Below are 22,580 nucleotides of genomic sequence, written 5' to 3'. Positions count from 1 at the left end.
TCTCTCTCAGGTGAAGGAGTACTGGTTGTCCTCTCTCTCTCAGGTGAAGGAGTACTGGTTGTCCTCTCTCTCAGGTGAAGGAGTACTGGTTCTCCTCTCTCTCAGGTGAAGGAGTACTGGTTGTCCTCTCTTTCTCTCAGGTGAAGGAGTACTGGTTGTCCTCTCTCTCAGAAGAAGGAGTACTGGTTGTCCTCTCTCTCTCAGGTGAAGGAGTACTGGTTGTCCTCTCTCTCTCAGGTGAAGGAGTACTGGTTGTCCTCTCTCTCAGAAGAAGGAGTACTGGTTGTCCTCTCTCTCAGAAGAAGGTGTACTGGTTGTCCTCTCTCTCAGGTGAAGGAGTACTGGTTCTCCTCTCTCTCAGAAGAAGGTGTACTGGTTCTCCTCTCTCTCAGGTGAAGGAGTACTGGTTCTCCTCTCTCTCAGAAGAAGGAGTACTGGTTGTCCTCTCTCTCAGGTGAAGGAGTACTGGTTCTCCTCTCTCTCAGGTGAAGGAGTACTGGTTGTCCTCTCTCTCAGGTGAAGGAGTACTGGTTGTCCACAGCTCTGGCCCTCCCAGTCTCCCTGTCCTCGGTCTCCACGAGCTCCAGCTGCTGGGGCGCCGGGTCCCTCTCCCTCTCCTCGCACTCCTCCAGCGCGGCTGCGCGCTCCGGCTCGGTCCCACTCTCCTGCGGGGGGCTGGGTGGCGGGGGGCGGCCGGGGGGCAGGGGCGGCGGCACCAGGGGGGGGCTACGGGGTCTGCTGCTCAAGTCTGCAGGGGAGAGGAGAGAGAGGAGTGACTCCCAGGAAGGAGGGAGGGAGAGGAGAGAGGAGTGACTCCCAGGAAGGAGTGAGGAGAGAGAGGAGAGAGGAGTGACTCCCAGGAAGGAGAGAGGAGAGAGAGGAGTGACTCCCAGGAAGGAGAGAGAGAGAGGAGAGAGGAGAGAGAGAGGGAGAGAGGAGAGAGGAGAAGAGAGAGGAGTGACTCCCAGGAAGGAGAGAGAGGAGAGAGGAGAGAGAGAGGGAGAGAGGAGAGAGGAGAGACTCCCAGGAAGGAGAGAGGAGAGAGAGGAGAGAGGAGAGAGAGGAGAGAGGAGAGAGAGAGGAGTGACTCCCAGGAAGGAGAGAGAGAGGAGAGAGGAGAGAGAGAGGAGTGACTCCCAGGAAGGAGAGAGAGAGGAGAGAGGAGAGAGAGAGGGAGAGAGAGGAGTGACTCCCAGGAAGGAGAGAGGAGAGAGAGAGGAGTGACTCCCAGGAAGGAGAGAGGAGAGAGAGAGGGAGAGAGAGGAGTGACTCCCAGGAAGGAGAGAGAGAGGAGAGAGGAGAGAGAGAGGGAGAGAGAGGAGTGACTCCCAGGAAGGAGAGAGAGAGAGGAGAGAGGAGAGAGAGAGGGAGAGAGAGGAGTGTCTCCCAGGAAGGAGAGAGAGAGAGGAGAGAGGAGAGAGAAGAGAGGAAACACAGGGGAGAGAGAGGAGACACAGGGGAGAGAAGGGGGACAGGACGAGTGGATGAGATGGGTTCTCATGGCTGTCAGGAGCCCGGAGTGCAGGTCTGTGGGGGACGAGACTGTCCAGTGAGTGGACACTGGGCTCTGGCTGTGAGCCACTGCTGCTGACAGGTCAGGACTGCTGTCCACACCGAGCGCTGCTGGTACTGAGAATCCCCCTCTCCTCCTGCTCTCCCCTCTCCTGCTCTCCTGTCTCCCCTCTCCTCCTGCTCTCCCCTCTCCCCTCTCCTGCTCTCCTGTCTCCCCTCTCCTCCTGCTCTCCTGTCTCCCCTCTCCTCCTGCTCTCCTCCTCTCCTGCTCTCTTCCTCTCCTGCTCTCTTCCTCTCCTGCTCTCCAGTCTCCCCTCTCCTCCTCTCCTCCTGCTCTCCCCTCTCCCCTCTCCTGCTCTCCAGTCTCCCCTCTCCTCCTGCTCTCCTGTCTCCCCTCTCCTCCTGCTCCCCCTCTCCTGCTCTCTTCCTCTCCTGCTCTCCAGTCTCCCCTCTCCTCCTGCTCTTCCTCTCCCCTCTCCTGCTCTCCTGTCTCCCCTCTCCTCCTGCTCTCTTCCTCTCCTGCTCTCCTGTCTCCCCTCTCCTCCTGCTCTCCCTCTCCTGCTCTCCTGCTCTCTTCCTCTCCTGCTCTCTTCCTCTCCTCTCTCCTCCTCTCCTCCTGCTCTCAATCGTCTTCCTCCTTCCCTCCCTCCTCCTCTCCTCCACACAGACCATGACACTCCACCCAGGAGCAGGAAATCCTGTCTCTCCTCTCCCCTCCCTCTCCCTCTCTCTCTCTCCTCCACACAGACCATGACACTACACCCAGGAACAGGAACTCCTGTCTCTCCTCTCCCCTCTTTCTCTCCTCCCCTCCTCTCTCTCTTTGGTCCGTCTCACTTACACACAGTCAGAGATGGGGGTTGATGGAGAGTCAGGGTGGCGCGGGGTGATGACATCACACACTGCGGGCCGGCTGCCTGACCTGTCCCGGCCTGCGGAGATGACCCAACGACAAACAACAACAAGACACCCAATCAGAGCCCAGAAATGCAGGGTGGAAGGGGTGGGGGGAGAAGCCGGGCAGGGCAGCCATTTTGAGTGAGGGCGGAGAGCACTCGGGGTGCGAGGGCTTATGTTTGTGAAATTCATGGAGGTGAAGACATAATGAACTGGGCACTGGATGAGAGGAAGAGAACAAAAAGGCTCAAGGGTGGCCATGTTCAGTGAGGGCACTGTGCCTGCGTTCCAGTTTAAAAGTGAAACCAAACCAACATGGCGGCCATGTCTGGTAGGGGCACATGGAACATGATAAGGAACTGTGGAGGGGAAGCCATGTTAACTGAGGGCTCATTATATAAAGGTTGACTGGAAGCGAAGCTTGCCTGGAGCCATGCTGGATGAGGGCACAGTTCTGAAATGAGGTTAGGCCCGCAGGACAAGGACAGAGGCACTGCAATTAGCCATGCCCAGTCCAGCTAACCAGTGCACTGTAGTGGGAACAAACAAGGACAGGGGCAGCCACAAGGAAACCAGGGAGGAAAAACAGCAACAAAACACAGTGAAGCTTAAAGGTGGCCATGATGGATGAGGGCACAACCCCTGGCTCTCACGATGAAACTCCCAAAAAGCCCCAGCTCTGTGGAAGCCATGTTATTTTGGGGCACGTGGTATTCGTGTGAAGTGAAGCCACGCGGCGGCCATGAGCAGTGAGGGCAGCCCCGCCCTGCTGGTCCTCACCTGGCTGTCTGTGGTTGGACACCACGAAGCTCACCAGCGTGACATCGCTGGCGCCCCCCGACTCCAGCGGAATGGGGTGAACCCGGAAGTGCTCCAGCATGTCGAAGATGGACTGGAACCACAGGTGCTGGACGCGGCACTGACCGTCCTCATTGAGGGACAGACGCAGGTGCTGAGAGAGACAGAGGGGTCAGAGAGTCGCTGGACACACACTGACCGTCCTCACTGAGGGACAGACGCAGGTGCTGAGAGACACAGAGGGGTCAGAGCGTCGCTGGACACACACTGACCGTCCTCACTGAGGGACAGACGCAGGTGCTGAGAGAGACAGAGGAAAACCACACTTGACACACTCACTTGGGGAGAGGACAGATACTGGACACACACACACACACACACCCCTTGGCCTTGCCCTGGAAGTTGAAGGTCAGGACGCACTCCCCCTGGACACACACACACACACACACACCTTGGCCTTGCCCTGGAAGTTGAAGGTCAGGACGTACTCCCCCTGGACACACACACACACACACACACACACACACACACACACACACACACACACACACACACACACACACACACACACACACACACCTTGGCCTTGCCCTGGAAGTTGAAGGTCAGGACGTACTCCCCCTGGACACACACACACACACACACACACACACACACACACACACACACACACACACACACACACACTTGGCCTTGCCCTGGAAGTTGAAGGTCAGGACGTACTCCCCACGGCGCGTCTCGCTCTGCCGCACCAGGAAGACCCCGTGACAGCCTGCGCCCCCCGCCAGCACCAGCTGCGCCGCCTTCAGCCGAGACAGCGTCCCGTGGAACCAGGGACACTCAGACAGAGGGTGGTCCAGCACGTCCAGCGGCTCGGAGAACAGGAACGAGCCTGGACACAGACAGAGGGGTCACCCAGCGCCGAGAGAGACAGAGGGGTCACCCAGCGCAGAGAGAGACAGAGAGACAGAGAGACAGAGAGACAGAGAGACAGAGGGGTCACCCAGCGCAGAGAGAGACAGAGGGGTCACCCAGCGCAGAGAGAGACAGAGGGGTCACCCAGGGCAGAGAGACAGAGAGACAGAGAGACAGAGGGGTCACCCAGCGCAGAGAGAGACAGAGGGGTCACCCAGCGCAGAGAGAGACAGAGAGACAGAGAGACAGAGAGACAGAGAGACAGAGGGGTCACCCAGCGCAGAGAGAGACAGAGGGGTCACCCAGCGCAGAGAGAGACAGAGACAGAGAGACAGAGGGGTCACCTAGCGCAGAGAGAGACAGAGAGACAGAGAGACAGAGAGACAGAGAGACAGAGAGACAGAGAGACAGAGAGGTCACCCAGCGCCGAGAGACAGAGAGACAGAGAGACAGAGGGGTCACCCAGCGCAGAGAGAGACAGAGAGACAGAGGGGTCACCCAGCGCAGAGAGAGACAGAGGGGTCACCCAGCGCAGAGAGAGACAGAGAGACAGAGGGGTCACCCAGCGCAGAGAGAGACAGAGAGACAGAGGGGTCACCCAGCGCAGAGAGAGACAGAGAGACAGAGAGACAGAGGGGTCACCCAGCGCCGAGAGACAGAGAGACAGAGAGACAGAGGGGTCACCCAGCGCAGAGAGAGACAGAGAGACAGAGGGGTCACCCAGCGCAGAGAGAGACAGAGAGACAGAGGGGTCACCCAGCGCAGAGAGAGACAGAGAGACAGAGGGGTCACCCAGCGCAGAGAGAGACAGAGAGACAGAGAGACAGAGGGGTCACCCAGCGCAGAGAGAGACAGAGAGGGAATTCATCTGAACTGGCAGCCCAGTATGTGATCTCCTGCCCCAGCCTGAGGAACAGACAGTGAGCCCGTCTCTCAATAATAATAATACAGTGTGTGATCTCCTGTCCCAGCCTGAGGAACAGACAGTGAGCCCGTCTCTCAATAATAATAATACAGTGTGTGATCTCCTGTCCCAGCCTGAGGAACAGACAGTGAGCCTATCTCTCAATAATAATAATACAGTGTGTGATCTCCTGTCCCAGCCTGAGGAACAGTGAGCCTGTCTCTCAATAATAATAATACAGTGTGTGATCTCCTGTCCCAGCCTGAGGAATAGACAGTGAGCCCGTCTCTCAATAATAATAATACAGTGTGTGATCTCCTGTCCCAGCCTGAGGAACAGACAGTGAGCCTGTCTCTCAATAATAATAATACAGTGTGTGATCTCCTGTCCCAGCCTGAGGAACAGACAGTGAGCCTGCCTCTCAATAATAATAATACAGTGTGTGATCTCCTGCCCCAGCCTGAGGAACAGACAGTGAGCCTGTCTCTCAATAATAATAATACAGTGTGTGATCTCCTGTCCCAGCCTGAGGAACAGACAGTGAGCCTGTCTCTCAATAATAATAATACAGTGTGTGATCTCCTGTCCCAGCCTGAGGAACAGACAGTGAGCCTGTCTCTCAATAATAATAACACAGTGTGTGATCTCCTGTCCCAGCCTGAGGAACAGTGAGCCTGTCTCTCAATAATAATAATACAGTGTGTGATCTCCTGTCCCAGCCTGAGGAACAGACAGTGAGCCCGTCTCTCAATAATAATAATACAGTGTGTGATCTCCTGTCCCAGCCTGAGGAACAGACAGTGAGCCTGTCTCTCAATAATAATAATACAGTGTGTGATCTCCTGTCCCAGCCTGAGGAACAGACAGTGAGCCCGTCTCTCAATAATGATAATACAGTGTGTGATCTCCTGTCCCAGCCTGAGGAACAGACAGTGACCCTGTCTCTTAATAATAATAATACAGTGTGTGATCTCCTGTCCCAGCCTGAGGAATAGACAGTGAGCCCGTCTCTCAATAATAATAATACAGTGTGTGATCTCCTGTCCCAGCCTGAGGAACAGACAGTGAGCCCGTCTCTCAATAATAATAATACAGTGTGTGATCTCCTGTCCCAGCCTGAGGAACAGACAGTGAGCCCGTCTCTCAATAATAATAATACAGTGTGTGATCTCCTGTCCCAGCCTGAGGAACAGACAGTGAGCCTGTCTCTCAATAATAATAATACAGTGTGTGATCTCCTGTCCCAGCCTGAGGAACAGACAGTGAGCCTGTCTCTCAATAATAATACAGTGTGTGATCTCCTGTCCCAGCCTGAGGAACAGACAGTGACCCTGTCTCTCAATAATAATAATACAGTGTGTGATCTCCTGTCCCAGCCTGAGGAACAGACAGTGAGCCTGTCTCTCAATAATAATAATAATACAGTGTGTGATCTCCTGTCCCAGCCTGAGGAACAGACAGTGAGCCTGTCTCTCGATAATAACAATACGGTGTGTGATCTCCTGTCCCAGCCTGAGGAACAGACAGTGAGCCTGTCTCTCAATAATAATAATACAGTGTGTGATCTCCTGTCCCAGCCTGAGGAACAGACAGTGAGTCTGTCTCTCAATAATAATAAAACAGTGTGTGATCTCCTGTCCCAGCCTGAGGAATAGACAGTGAGCCCGTCTCTCAATAATAATAATACAGTGTGTGATCTCCTGTCCCAGCCTGAGGAACAGACAGTGAGCCCGTCTCTCAATAATAATAATACAGTGTGTGATCTCCTGTCCCAGCCTGAGGAACAGACAGTGAGCCTGTCTCTCAATAATAATAATACAGTGTGTGATCTCCTGTCACAGCCTGAGGAACAGACAGTGAGCCTGTCTCTCAATAATAATAATACAGTGTGTGATCTCCTGTCCCAGCCTGAGGAACAGACAGTGAGCCTGTCTCTCAATAATAATAATACAGTGTGTGATCTCCTGTCCCAGCCTGAGGAATAGACAGTGAGCCCGTCTCTCAATAATAATAATACAGTGTGTGATCTCCTGTCCCAGCCTGAGGAACAGACAGTGAGCCTGTCTCTCAATAATAATAATACAGTGTGTGATCTCCTGTCCCAGCCTGAGGAACAGTGAGCCTGTCTCTCAATAATAATAACACAGTGTGTGATCTCCAGTGTGTGTAGTGTTACCACACCTGTACCATCTGGAGTCTCTGCAAAGGGAGTCCCAAGGCTAGCCCCACCCCTGCCATCCGATTCGTCCACTGGAGCACGGGGCGGGAGTTCAGGAGGGCGGAGCTCTGACAGGGAGGAGGAGTCACCCAGGCCACCATAACACACTGCAACAGCACAGACAACACCCATCACTACACACACAACACACCGCAACAGCACAGACAACACCCATTACTACACACACAACACACCGCAACAGCACAGACAACACCCATCACTACACACACAACACACCGCAACAGCACAGACAACACCCATTACTACACACAACACACCGCAACAGCACAGACAACACCCATTACTACACACAACACACCGCAACAGCACAGACAACACCCATCACTACACACACAACCCACCGCAACAGCACAGACAACACCCATCACTACACACACAACCCACCGCAACAGCACAGACAACACCCATCACTACACACACAACCCACCGCAACAGCACAGACAACACCCATCACTACACACACAACACACCGCAACAGCACAGACAACACCCATCACTACACACACAACACACCGCAACAGCACAGACAACACCCATCACTACACACAACACACCGCAACAGCACAGACAACACCCATCACTACACACAACACACCGCAACAGCACAGACAACACCCATCACTACACACACAACACACCGCAACAGCACAGACAACACCCATCACTACACACACAACACACCGCAACAGCACAGACAACACCCATCACTACACACACAACACACCGCAACAGCACAGACAACACCCATCACTACACACACAACACACCGCAACAGCACAGACAACACCCATCACTACACACACAACACACCGCAACAGCACAGACAACACCCATCACTACACACACAACACACCGCAACAGCACAGACAACACCCATCACTACACACACAACACACCGCAACAGCACAGACAACACCCATCACTACACACACAACACACCGCAACAGCACAGACAACACCCATCACTACACACACAACACACCGCAACAGCACAGACAACACCCATCACTACACACACAACACACCGCAACAGCACAGACAACACCCATCACTACACACACAACACACCGCAACAGCACAGACAACACCCATCACTACACACACAACACACCGCAACAGCACAGACAACACCCATCACTACACACACAACACACCGCAACAGCACAGACAACACCCATCACTACACACACAACACACCGCAACAGCACAGACAACACCCATCACTACACACACAACACACCGCAACAGCACAGACAACACCCATCACTACACACAACACACCGCAACAGCACAGACAACACCCATCACTACACACACAACACACCGCAACAGCACAGACAACACCCATCACTACACACACAACACACCGCAACAGCACAGACAACACCCATCACTACACACACAACACACCGCAACAGCACAGACAACACCCATCACTACACACACAACACACCGCAACAGCACAGACAACACCCATCACTACACACACAACACACCGCAACAGCACAGACAACACCCATCACTACACACACAACACACCGCAACAGCACAGACAACACCCATCACTACACACACAACACACCGCAACAGCACAGACAACACCCATCACTACACACACAACACACCGCAACAGCACAGACAACACCCATCACTACACACACAACACACCGCAACAGCACAGACAACACCCATCACTACACACACAACACACCGCAACAGCACAGGCAACACCCATCACTACACACACAACACACCGCAACAGCACAGGCAACACCCATCACTACACACACAACACACCGCAACAGCACAGGCAACACCCATCACTACACACACAACACACCGCAACAGCACAGACAACACCCATCACTACACACACAACACACCGCAACAGCACAGGCAACACCCATCACTACACACACAACACACCGCAACAGCACAGACAACACCCATCACTACACACACAACACACCGCAACAGCACAGACAACACCCATCACTACACACACAACACACCGCAACAGCACAGACAACACCCATCACTACACACACAACACACCGCAACAGCACAGACAACACCCATCACTACACACACAACACACCGCAACAGCACAGACAACACCCATCACTACACACACAACACACCGCAACAGCACAGACAACACCCATCACTACACACACAACACACCGCAACAGCACAGACAACACCCATCACTACACACACAACACACCGCAACAGCACAGACAACACCCATCACTACACACACAACACACCGCAACAGCACAGACAACACCCATCACTACACACACAACACACCGCAACAGCACAGACAACACCCATCACTACACACACAACACACCGCAACAGCACAGACAACACCCATCACTACACACACAACACACCGCAACAGCACAGACAACACCCATCACTACACACACAACACACCGCAACAGCACAGACAACACCCATCACTACACACACAACACACCGCAACAGCACAGACAACACCCATCACTACACACACAACACACCGCAACAGCACAGACAACACCCATCACTACACACACAACACACCGCAACAGCACAGACAACACCCATCACTACACACACAACACACCGCAACAGCACAGACAACACCCATCACTACACACACAACACACCGCAACAGCACAGACAACACCCATCACTACACACACAACACACCGCAACAGCACAGACAACACCCATCACTACACACACAACACACCGCAACAGCACAGACAACACCCATCACTACACACACAACACACCGCAACAGCACAGACAACACCCATCACTACACACACAACACACCGCAACAGCACAGGCAACACCCATCACTACACACACAACACACCGCAACAGCACAGGCAACACCCATCACTACACACACAACACACCGCAACAGCACAGGCAACACCCATCACTACACACACAACACACCGCAACAGCACAGGCAACACCCATCACTACACACACAACACACCGCAACAGCACAGGCAACACCCATCACTACACACACAACACACCGCAACAGCACAGACAACACCCATCACTACACACACAACACACCGCAACAGCACAGACAACACCCATCACTACACACACAACACACCGCAACAGCACAGACAACACCCATCACTACACACACAACACACCGCAACAGCACAGACAACACCCATCACTACACACACAACACACCGCAACAGCACAGAAAACACCCATCACTACACACACAACACACCGCAACAGCACAGACAACACCCATCACTACACACACAACACACCGCAACAGCACAGACAACACCCATCACTACACACACAACACACCGCAACAGCACAGAAAACACCCATCACTACACACACAACACACCGCAACAGCACAGACAACACCCATCACTACACACACAACACACCGCAACAGCACAGACAACACCCATCACTACACACACAACACACCGCAACAGCACAGACAACACCCATCACTACACACACAACACACCGCAACAGCACAGACAACACCCATCACTACACACACAACACACCGCAACAGCACAGAAAACACCCATCACTACACACACAACACACCGCAACAGCACAGACAACACCCATCACTACACACACAACACACCGCAACAGCACAGACAACACCCATCACTACACACACAACACACCGCAACAGCACAGACAACACCCATCACTACACACACAACACACCGCAACAGCACAGACAACACCCATCACTACACACACAACACACCGCAACAGCACAGGCAACACCCATCACTACACACACAACACACCGCAACAGCACAGGCAACACCCATCACTACACACACAACACACCGCAACAGCACAGACAACACCCATCACTACACACACAACACACCGCAACAGCACAGACAACACCCATCACTACACACACAACACACCGCAACAGCACAGGCAACACCCATCACTACACACACAACACACCGCAACAGCACAGACAACACCCATCACTACACACACAACACACCGCAACAGCACAGACAACACCCATCACTACACACACAACACACCGCAACAGCACAGACAACACCCATCACTACACACACAACACACCGCAACAGCACAGACAACACCCATCACTACACACACAACACACCGCAACAGCACAGACAACACCCATCACTACACACACAACACACCGCAACAGCACAGACAACACCCATCACTACACACACAACACACCGCAACAGCACAGACAACACCCATCACTACACACACAACACACCGCAACAGCACAGACAACACCCATCACTACACACACAACACACCGCAACAGCACAGACAACACCCATCACTACACACACAACACACCGCAACAGCACAGACAACACCCATCACTACACACACAACACACCGCAACAGCACAGACAACACCCATCACTACACACACAACACACCGCAACAGCACAGACAACACCCATCACTACACACACAACACACCGCAACAGCACAGACAACACCCATCACTACACACACAACACACCGCAACAGCACAGACAACACCCATCACTACACACACAACACACCGCAACAGCACAGACAACACCCATCACTACACACACAACACACCGCAACAGCACAGGCAACACCCATCACTACACACACAACACACCGCAACAGCACAGGCAACACCCATCACTACACACACAACACACCGCAACAGCACAGGCAACACCCATCACTACACACACAACACACCGCAACAGCACAGGCAACACCCATCACTACACACACAACACACCGCAACAGCACAGGCAACACCCATCACTACACACACAACACACCGCAACAGCACAGGCAACACCCATCACTACACACACAACACACCGCAACAGCACAGACAACACCCATCACTACACACACAACACACCGCAACAGCACAGACAACACCCATCACTACACACACAACACACCGCAACAGCACAGACAACACCCATCACTACACACACAACACACCGCAACAGCACAGACAACACCCATCACTACACACACAACACACCGCAACAGCACAGACAACACCCATCACTACACACACAACACACCGCAACAGCACAGACAACACCCATCACTACACACACAACACACCGCAACAGCACAGACAACACCCATCACTACACACACAACACACCGCAACAGCACAGACAACACCCATCACTACACACACAACACACCGCAACAGCACAGACAACACCCATCACTACACACACAACACACCGCAACAGCACAGACAACACCCATCACTACACACACAACACACCGCAACAGCACAGACAACACCCATCACTACACACACAACACACCGCAACAGCACAGACAACACCCATCACTACACACACAACACACCGCAACAGCACAGGCAACACCCATCACTACACACACAACACACCGCAACAGCACAGACAACACCCATCACTACACACACAACACACCGCAACAGCACAGGCAACACCCATCACTACACACACAACACACCGCAACAGCACAGACAACACCCATCACTACACACACAACACACCGCAACAGCACAGACAACACCCATCACTACACACACAACACACCGCAACAGCACAGACAACACCCATCACTACACACACAACACACCGCAACAGCACAGACAACACCCATCACTACACACACAACACACCGCAACAGCACAGGCAACACCCATCACTACACACACAACACACCGCAACAGCACAGGCAACACCCATCACTACACACACAACACACCGCAACAGCACAGGCAACACCCATCACTACACACACAACACACCGCAACAGCACAGACAACACCCATCACTACACACACAACACACCGCAACAGCACAGACAACACCCATCACTACACACACAACACACCGCAACAGCACAGACAACACCCATCACTACACACACAACACACCGCAACAGCACAGACAACACCCATCACTACACACACAACACACCGCAACAGCACAGACAACACCCATCACTACACACACAACACACCGCAACAGCACAGACAACACCCATCACTACACACACAACACACCGCAACAGCACAGACAACACCCATCACTACACACACAACACACCGCAACAGCACAGACAACACCCATCACTACACACACAACACACCGCAACAGCACAGACAACACCCATCACTACACACACAACACACCGCAACAGCACAGACAACACCCATCACTACACACACAACACACCGCAACAGCACAGACAACACCCATCACTACACACACAACACACCGCAACAGCACAGACAACACCCATCACTACACACAACACACTGCAACCATTACTACACACAACACACCGCAACAGCACAGACAACACCCATTACTACACACACAACACACTGCAACAGCACAGACAACACCCATCACTACACACACAACACACCACAACAGCACAGACAACACCCATCACTACACACACAACACACCGCAACAGCACAGACAACACCCATCACTACACACACAACACACCGCAACAGCACAGACAACACCCATCACTACACACACAACACACCGCAACAGCACAGACAACACCCATTACTACACACACAACACACCGCAACAGCGCAGACAACACCCATCACTACACACACAACACACCGCAACAGCACAGACAACACCCATCACTACACACACAACACACCGCAACAGCACAGACAACACCCATCACTACACACACAACACACTGTGCCATTAACCAACACAACCAACACAAACACACAACACACTGCCAGTGTGATCATCACACCATCCATTAACCAACACAACCGACACACAATCACACAACGCACTGCCAGTGTGATCATCACACCATCCATTAACCAACACAACCGACACACAATCACACAACACACTGCCAGTGTGATCATCACACCATCCCTTAACCAACACAACTGACACACAATCACACAACGCACTGCCAGTGTGATCATCACACCATCCATTAACCAACACAACCGACACACAATCACACAACATACTGCCAGTGTGATCATCACACCATCCGTTAACCAACACAACCGACACACAATCACACAACGCACTGCCAGTGTGATCATCAGACCATCCGTTAACCAACACAACCGACACACAATCACACAACACACTGCCAGTGTGATCATCACACCATCCATGAACCAACACAACCGACACACAATCACACAACACACTGCCAGTGTGATCATCACACCATCCGTTAACCAACACAACTGACACACAATCACACAACGCACTGCCAGTGTGATCATCACACCATCCATTAACCAACACAACCGACACACAATCACACAACGCACTGCCAGTGTGATCATCACACCATCCGTTAACCAACACAACCGACACACAATCACACAACACACTGCCAGTGTGATCATCACACCATCCGTTAACCAACACAACCGACACACAATCACACAACACACTGCCAGTGTGATCATCACACCATCCGTTAACCAACACAACCGACACACAATCACACAACGCACTGCCAGTGTGATCATCAGACCATCCGTTAACCAACACAACCGACACACAATCACACAACGCACTGCCAGTGTGATCATCACACCATCCGTTAACCAACACAACCGACACACAATCACACAACGCACTGCCAGTGTGATCATCACACCATCTGTTAACCAACACAACCGACACACAATTACACAACACACTGCCAGTGTGATCATCACACCATCCGTTAACCAACACAACCGACACACAATCACACAACACACTGCCAGTGTGATCATCACACCATCCGTTAACCAACACAACCGACACACAATCACACAACACACTGCCAGTGTGATCATCACACCATCCGTTAACCAACACAACCGACACACAATCACACAACACACTGCCAGTGTGATCATCACACCATCCATGAACCAACACAACTGACACACAATCACACAACGCACTGCCAGTGTGATCATCACACCATCCGTTAACCAACACAACCGACACACAATCACACAACGCACTGCCAGTGTGATCATCACACCATCCGTTAACCAACACAACCGACACACAATCACACAACGCACTGCCAGTGTGATCATCACACCATCCGTTAACCAACACAACCGACACACAATCACACAACACACTGCCAGTGTGATCATCACACCATCCGTTAACCAACACAACCGACACACAATCACACAACGCACTGCCAGTGTGATCATCACACCATCCATTAACCAACACAACCGACACACAATCACACAACGCACTGCCAGTGTGATCATCACACCATCCGTTAACCAACACAACCGACACACAATCACACAACACACTGCCAGTGTGATCATCACACCATCCGTTAACCAACACAACCGACACACAATCACACAACACACTGCCAGTGTGATCATCACACCATCCGTTAACCAACACAACCGACACACAATCACACAACGCACTGCCAGTGTGATCATCAGACCATCCGTTAACCAACACAACCGACACACAATCACACAACGCACTGCCAGTGTGATCATCACACCATCTGTTAACCAACACAACCGACACACAATCACACAACGCACTGCCAGTGTGATCATCACACCATCCATGAACCAACACAACCGACACACAATCACACAACACACTGCCAGTGTGATCATCACACCATCCGTTAACCAACACAACCGACACACAATCACACAACACACTGCCAGTGTGATCATCACACCATCCGTTAACCAACACAACCGACACACAATCACACAACACACTGCCAGTGTGATCATCACACCATCCGTTAACCAACACAACCGACACACAATCACACAACACACTGCCAGTGTGATCATCACACCATCCGTTAACCAACACAACCGACACACAATCACACAACGCACTGCCAGTGTGATCACGATCCATTGACCACTCAGCACAGTCCCAGCAGCCCCCACAGGGGCGACACTAACAGCCGGCACGTTGACCCCTGACCCCTGACCCCTGACCCCTGCTGACCTTGCGAGAGCCGGTCGTTGAACTCGGAGGACACGGGCGTCAGGCTGCCGGACAGGGGCGCCTCTGGCTGACCCCCGCCGGACAGGTCTCCGGGCTCGTCCGGGTCACTGGGGAGAGGTGGGAGCGGTCAGTCCCGTCGCCCGCGGTCACGGCCCCACCACCCCACTGCCCCGCCACTGACCTCAGACTCATGCAGCTCCTGATGTCACACAGCCACGCCCTCATCTGGACAGAGTCACTGGTCTCCACCACATACTGGACACCACCCTCGACCTGAGAGAGAGGGGTTAATACACACCCTGACTGGACACTCCAGTACATTAACACTGCACTGAGAGAGAGAGGGGGGTTAATACAGACACACTGACTGGACACTCCAGTACATTAACACTGCACTAAGAGAGAGAGAGGGGGGTTAATACAGACACACTGACTGGACACTCCAGTACATTAACACTGCACTGAGAGAGAGAGAGGGGTTCATACAGACACACTGACTGGACACTCCAGTACATTAACACTGCACTGAGAGAGAGAGGGGTTCATACAGACACACTGACTGGACACTCCAGTACATTAACACTACACTGAGAGAGAGAGAGGGGTTCATACAGACACACTGACTGGACACTCCAGTACATTAACACTGCACTGAGAGAGAGAGAGGGGTTAATACACACCCTGACTGGACACTCCAGTACATTAACACTGCACTGAGAGAGAGAGAGAGGGGTTAATACAGACACACTGACTGGACACTCCAGTACATTAACACTGCACTGAGAGAGAGAGGGGTTAATACAGACACACTGACTGGACACTCCAGTACATTAACACTGCACTGAGAGAGAGGGGGGTTAATACAGACACACTGACTGGACACTCCAGTACATTAACACTGCACTGAGAGAGAGAGGGGTTAATACAGACACACTGACTGGACACTCCAGTACATTAACACTTCACTGAGAGAGAGAGGGGTTCATACAGACACACTGACTGGACACTCCAGTACATTAACACTGCACTGAGAGAGAGAGAGAGGGGTTCATACAGACACACTGACTGGACACTCCAGTACATTAACACTTCACTGAGAGAGAGAGGGGTTAATACAGACACACTGACTGGACACTCCAGTACATTAACACTGCACTGAGAGAGAGAGAGGGGTTCATACACACACATTGACTGGACACTCCAGTACATTAACACTGCACTGAGAGAGAGAGAGGGGTTAATACAGACACCCTGACTGGACACTCCAGTACATTAACACTGCACTGAGAGAGAGAGGGGTTAATACAGACACACTGACTGGACACTCCAGTACATTAACACTGCACTGAGAGAGAGAGGGGTTAATACACACACACTGACTGGACACTCCAGTACATTAACACTGCACTGAGAGAGAGAGAGGGGTTAATACAGACACACTGACTGGACACTCCAGTACATTAACACTGCACTGAGAGAGAGAGGGGTTCATACAGACACACTGACTGGACACTCCAGTACATTAACACTGCACTGAGAGAGAGAGGGGTTAATACAGACACACTGACTGGACACTCCAGTACATTAACACTGCACTGAGAGAGGGGGGTTCATACAGACACACTGACTGGACACTCCAGTACATGAACACTGCACTGAGAGAGAGAGGGGTTAATACACACACACTGACTGGACACTCCAGTACATTAACACTGCACTGAGAGAGAGAGGGGTTAATACAGACACACTGACTGGACACTCCAGTACATTAACACTGCACTGAGAGAGAGGGGTTCATACAGACACTCTGACTGGACACTCCAGTACATTAACACTGCACTGAGAGAGAGAGGGGTTAATACAGACACACTGACTGGACACTCCAGTACATTAACACTGCACTGAGAGAGAGAGAGGGGTTCATACACACACACTGACTGGACACTCCAGTACATTAACACTGCACTGAGAGAGAGAGAGGGGTTAATACACACACCCTGACTGGACACTCCAGTACATTAACACTGCACTGAGAGAGAGAGGGGTTCATACACACACACTGACTGGACACTCCAGTACATTAACACTGCACTGAGAGAGAGAGAGAGGGGTTAATACAGACACCCTGACTGGACACTCCAGTACATTAACACTGCACTGAGAGAGAGAGGGGTTAATACACACACCCTGACTGGACACTCCAGTACATTAACACTGCACTGAGAGAGAGAGGGGTTCATACACACACACTGACTGGACACTCCAGTACATTAACACTGCACTGAGAGAGAGAGAGAGGGGTTAATACAGACACACTGACTGGACACTCCAGTACATTAACACTGCACTGAGAGAGAGAGGGGTTCATACACACACAGTGACTGGACACTCCAGTACATTAACACTGCACTGAGAGAGAGAGAGGGGGGTTAATACAGACACACTGACTGGACACTCCAGTACATTAACACTGCACTGAGAGAGAGAGGGGTTCATACACACACACTGACTGGACACTCCAGTACATTAACACTGCACTGAGAGAGAGAGGGGTTCATACAGACACACTGACTGGACACTCCAGTACATTAACACTGCACTGAGAGAGAGAGGGGTTAATACAGACACACTGACTGGACACTCCAGTACATTAACACTGCACTGAGAGAGAGAGGGGTTAATACAGACACACTGACTGGACACTCCAGTACATTAACACTGCACTGAGAGAGAGAGGGGTTAATACAGACACACTGACTGGACACTCCAGTACATTAACACTGCACTGAGAGAGAGGGGTTAATACAGACACCCTGACTGGACACTCCAGTACATTAACACTGCACTGAGAGAGAGGGGGGTTAATACACACACACTGACTGGACACTCCAGTACATTAACACTGCACTGAGAGAGAGAGGGGTTAATACACACACACACTGACTGGACACTCCAGTATATTAACACTGCACTGAGAGAGAGAGGGGTTAATACACACCCTGACTGGACACTCCAGTACATTAACACTGCACTGAGAGAGAGAGGGGTTAATACACACACCCTGACTGGACACTCCAGTACATTAACACTGCACTGAGAGAGAGAGGGGTTCATACACACACACTGACTGGACACTCCAGTACATTAACACTGCACTGAGAGAGGGGGGTTCATACAGACACACTGACTGGACACTCCAGTACATGAACACTGCACTGAGAGAGAGAGGGGTTAATACACACACACTGACTGGACACTCCAGTACATTAACACTGCACTGAGAGAGAGAGGGGTTAATACAGACACACTGACTGGACACTCCAGTACATTAACACTGCACTGAGAGAGAGGGGTTCATACAGACACTCTGACTGGACACTCCAGTACATTAACACTGCACTGAGAGAGAGAGGGGTTAATACAGACACACTGACTGGACACTCCAGTACATTAACACTGCACTGAGAGAGAGAGAGGGGTTCATACACACACACTGACTGGACACTCCAGTACATTAACACTGCACTGAGAGAGAGAGAGGGGTTAATACACACACCCTGACTGGACACTCCAGTACATTAACACTGCACTGAGAGAGAGAGGGGTTCATACACACACACTGACTGGACACTCCAGTACATTAACACTGCACTGAGAGAGAGAGAGAGGGGTTAATACAGACACCCTGACTGGACACTCCAGTACATTAACACTGCACTGAGAGAGAGAGGGGTTAATACACACACCCTGACTGGACACTCCAGTACATTAACACTGCACTGAGAGAGAGAGGGGTTCATACACACACACTGACTGGACACTCCAGTACATTAACACTGCACTGAGAGAGAGAGAGAGGGGTCAATACAGACACACTGACTGGACACTCCAGTACATTAACACTGCACTGAGAGAGAGAGGGGTTCATACACACACAGTGACTGGACACTCCAGTACATTAACACTGCACTGAGAGAGAGAGAGGGGGGTTAATACAGACACACTGACTGGACACTCCAGTACATTAACACTGCACTGAGAGAGAGAGGGGTTCATACACACACACTGACTGGACACTCCAGTACATTAACACTGCACTGAGAGAGAGAGGGGTTCATACAGACACACTGACTGGACACTCCAGTACATTAACACTGCACTGAGAGAGAGAGGGGTTAATACAGACACACTGACTGGACACTCCAGTACATTAACACTGCACTGAGAGAGAGAGGGGTTAATACAGACACACTGACTGGACACTCCAGTACATTAACACTGCACTGAGAGAGAGAGGGGTTAATACAGACACACTGACTGGACACTCCAGTACATTAACACTGCACTGAGAGAGAGGGGTTAATACAGACACCCTGACTGGACACTCCAGTACATTAACACTGCACTGAGAGAGAGAGGGGTTAATACACACACACACTGACTGGACACTCCAGTATATTAACACTGCACTGAGAGAGAGAGGGGTTAATACACACCCTGACTGGACACTCCAGTACATTAACACTGCACTGAGAGAGAGAGGGGTTAATACAGACACACTGACTGGACACTCCAGTACATTAACACTGCACTGAGAGAGAGGGGTTCATACAGACACTCTGACTGGACACTCCAGTACATTAACACTGCACTGAGAGAGAGAGTTCAATCAAACTTTATTTGACAGAAAAAAAACAAAAGTATTAATCAAGGGTCTTAAAACTCTATTTTAAGAATTAAGAGGAAAAAAAAAAAAAATAAAAATAAATAAAAATCATAATTGAAATAAAACTCTTTCATTATTTATGATCCTGCACAGGACATTTCCAAAACACCAAAACTTTTCGAATGTTCTGAGGTCATTATGCGATTTGTAAAACAAAAATTCTAAAGATATCCTGCTCTTCACCAACCCTTCGAACATCCTCACCAAGTCTACAGACCCGGAACCAGAGATCTTATTTTTCCGAGTCCTGTAGATGGTGAGTTTGGCCTGGCCCAGCAAAAAATTAGCGAGGAGGGTCTGAGTTTTCCGTTTTTTTGTGTGACCTACCCCAAACACGAAGATAACATTGTTGAAGGCCAGGCCAAGGTTGGTGAAGAGCCGGATCAGTACGGCAAACATGGGCGACAGGCGGGGGCAGGCGCTGTAGCAGTGGAACACCGTCTCCCTCTGAGCGCAGAAGGGACAGGCGTCAGACACCGCCGGGTCCAGAACCGACACAAACGAGTTGACCCCCAGGATGGTGTGCAGGACCCTCCACTGCAGATCACCAGCCCTCTTGTTGAGGGGAAATCTGTAGAGGCTACCCCAGGCAGGCCGGACGTCATCCGGCACTCCCAGACGAGCCCTCCAGGGAGTGTCAGGGAGCGCGGACAGCTGGGCCTGGTGCCTAGATGTTACGACTAGTCTGTACAGACATTTCCCCCCAACACCAGCTAGAGACCTCTCCTCTGAGGCAAGGGGCTCAAGGAGAGATCCCGTCGGTCCGGGACTGAGCGCAGGAGACACTAGCAGACCAGGGAAAGGAGGCTGTGTGATTGGAATGCGATGATCCTCAAACAGACCCTGGATCAGCAGCATCTCCTGGAGAGGCAGAGCAGAGCGAAGCTGACTGAGAAACCTGTCTACACACCGCCGCGAGTGTAGTCCCAGCGCGTCACACGCCCACTCCACGCTGCGCCAGCAGCCCTGATCCACGTCCAGCAGGTGGTGGAGCTGTGTGATGTTGGCGTGGACCAGTCTGCTGGTAAAGTCCAAGGAGCGGCCCGGTTCTATGTCCATTCGTAGATTGTGTATTAATGGTTCCCTGAGTGTCCAGTATAGACTGGGCCGCTCCTCTTCCCTCTGCACGCGCAGATGCCGCCAGGCCTCCAGGAGACTGCGCTGGAAAGGCGGCAGTGGAGACAGGTCAACCCTGCTGGTGTCCATTAGGAAGAGCACACAGTCGAGCCCGAGGTGTCCTGCTCGACGCAGCAGGGTGAAGGTCAGCTCCCTCCAGGACAGCGAGGCCGGGCCGAACAGCAGCTTCTGCACTGCCTGCAGGCGAAAGGCGTCCACTCGGCTCCGGATGTCGATAAGTCCTTGCCCTCCGTCTTCTCTGGGCAAATAGAGGACGCCCCTCCGCAGCCAGTGCAGTCCGTCCCAGAAGAAGTCGAGGAGCGTGGCCTGCAGCTCCTCGACCAGTCCGGCTGGTGGCTCCAGGCACACCAAGCGATGCCACAACATCGAAGCCACCAGGGTGTTGAC

The 22,580-nt window shown here is 51.9% G+C and overlaps 1 protein-coding gene across 1 annotated transcript in view; it reads right to left on the bottom strand.

Annotated features, from left to right (window-relative positions):
• Positions 1-586: 586 nt before the first annotated feature.
• sh2b1 (SH2B adaptor protein 1) overlaps positions 587-22,580 on the bottom strand; it is a 30,682-nt gene continuing 8,688 nt past the window's right edge. The window contains exons 4-10 of the mRNA XM_088633807.1: positions 16,512-16,603; positions 16,331-16,437; positions 7,208-7,351; positions 3,896-4,099; positions 3,190-3,363; positions 2,354-2,444; positions 587-748 (exon numbers count right to left, since the gene is read on the bottom strand). Of these exons, the coding sequence (XP_088489933.1) occupies positions 727-748; positions 2,354-2,444; positions 3,190-3,363; positions 3,896-4,099; positions 7,208-7,351; positions 16,331-16,437; positions 16,512-16,603 (834 nt within the window). The 3' untranslated portion in view covers positions 587-726. The remainder of the gene's footprint in view (positions 749-2,353; positions 2,445-3,189; positions 3,364-3,895; positions 4,100-7,207; positions 7,352-16,330; positions 16,438-16,511; positions 16,604-22,580) is intronic.

Source organism: Lepisosteus platostomus, chromosome 6 (assembly GCF_059453375.1).
Source record: "Lepisosteus platostomus isolate fLepPlt1 chromosome 6, fLepPlt1.hap1, whole genome shotgun sequence".
In the NCBI taxonomy this organism is placed as follows: Eukaryota; Metazoa; Chordata; class Actinopteri; order Semionotiformes; family Lepisosteidae; genus Lepisosteus; species Lepisosteus platostomus.
The sequence above is the reverse complement of the archived record's forward strand: the minus strand, read 5'-3'. Positions and strand labels throughout refer to the sequence as shown.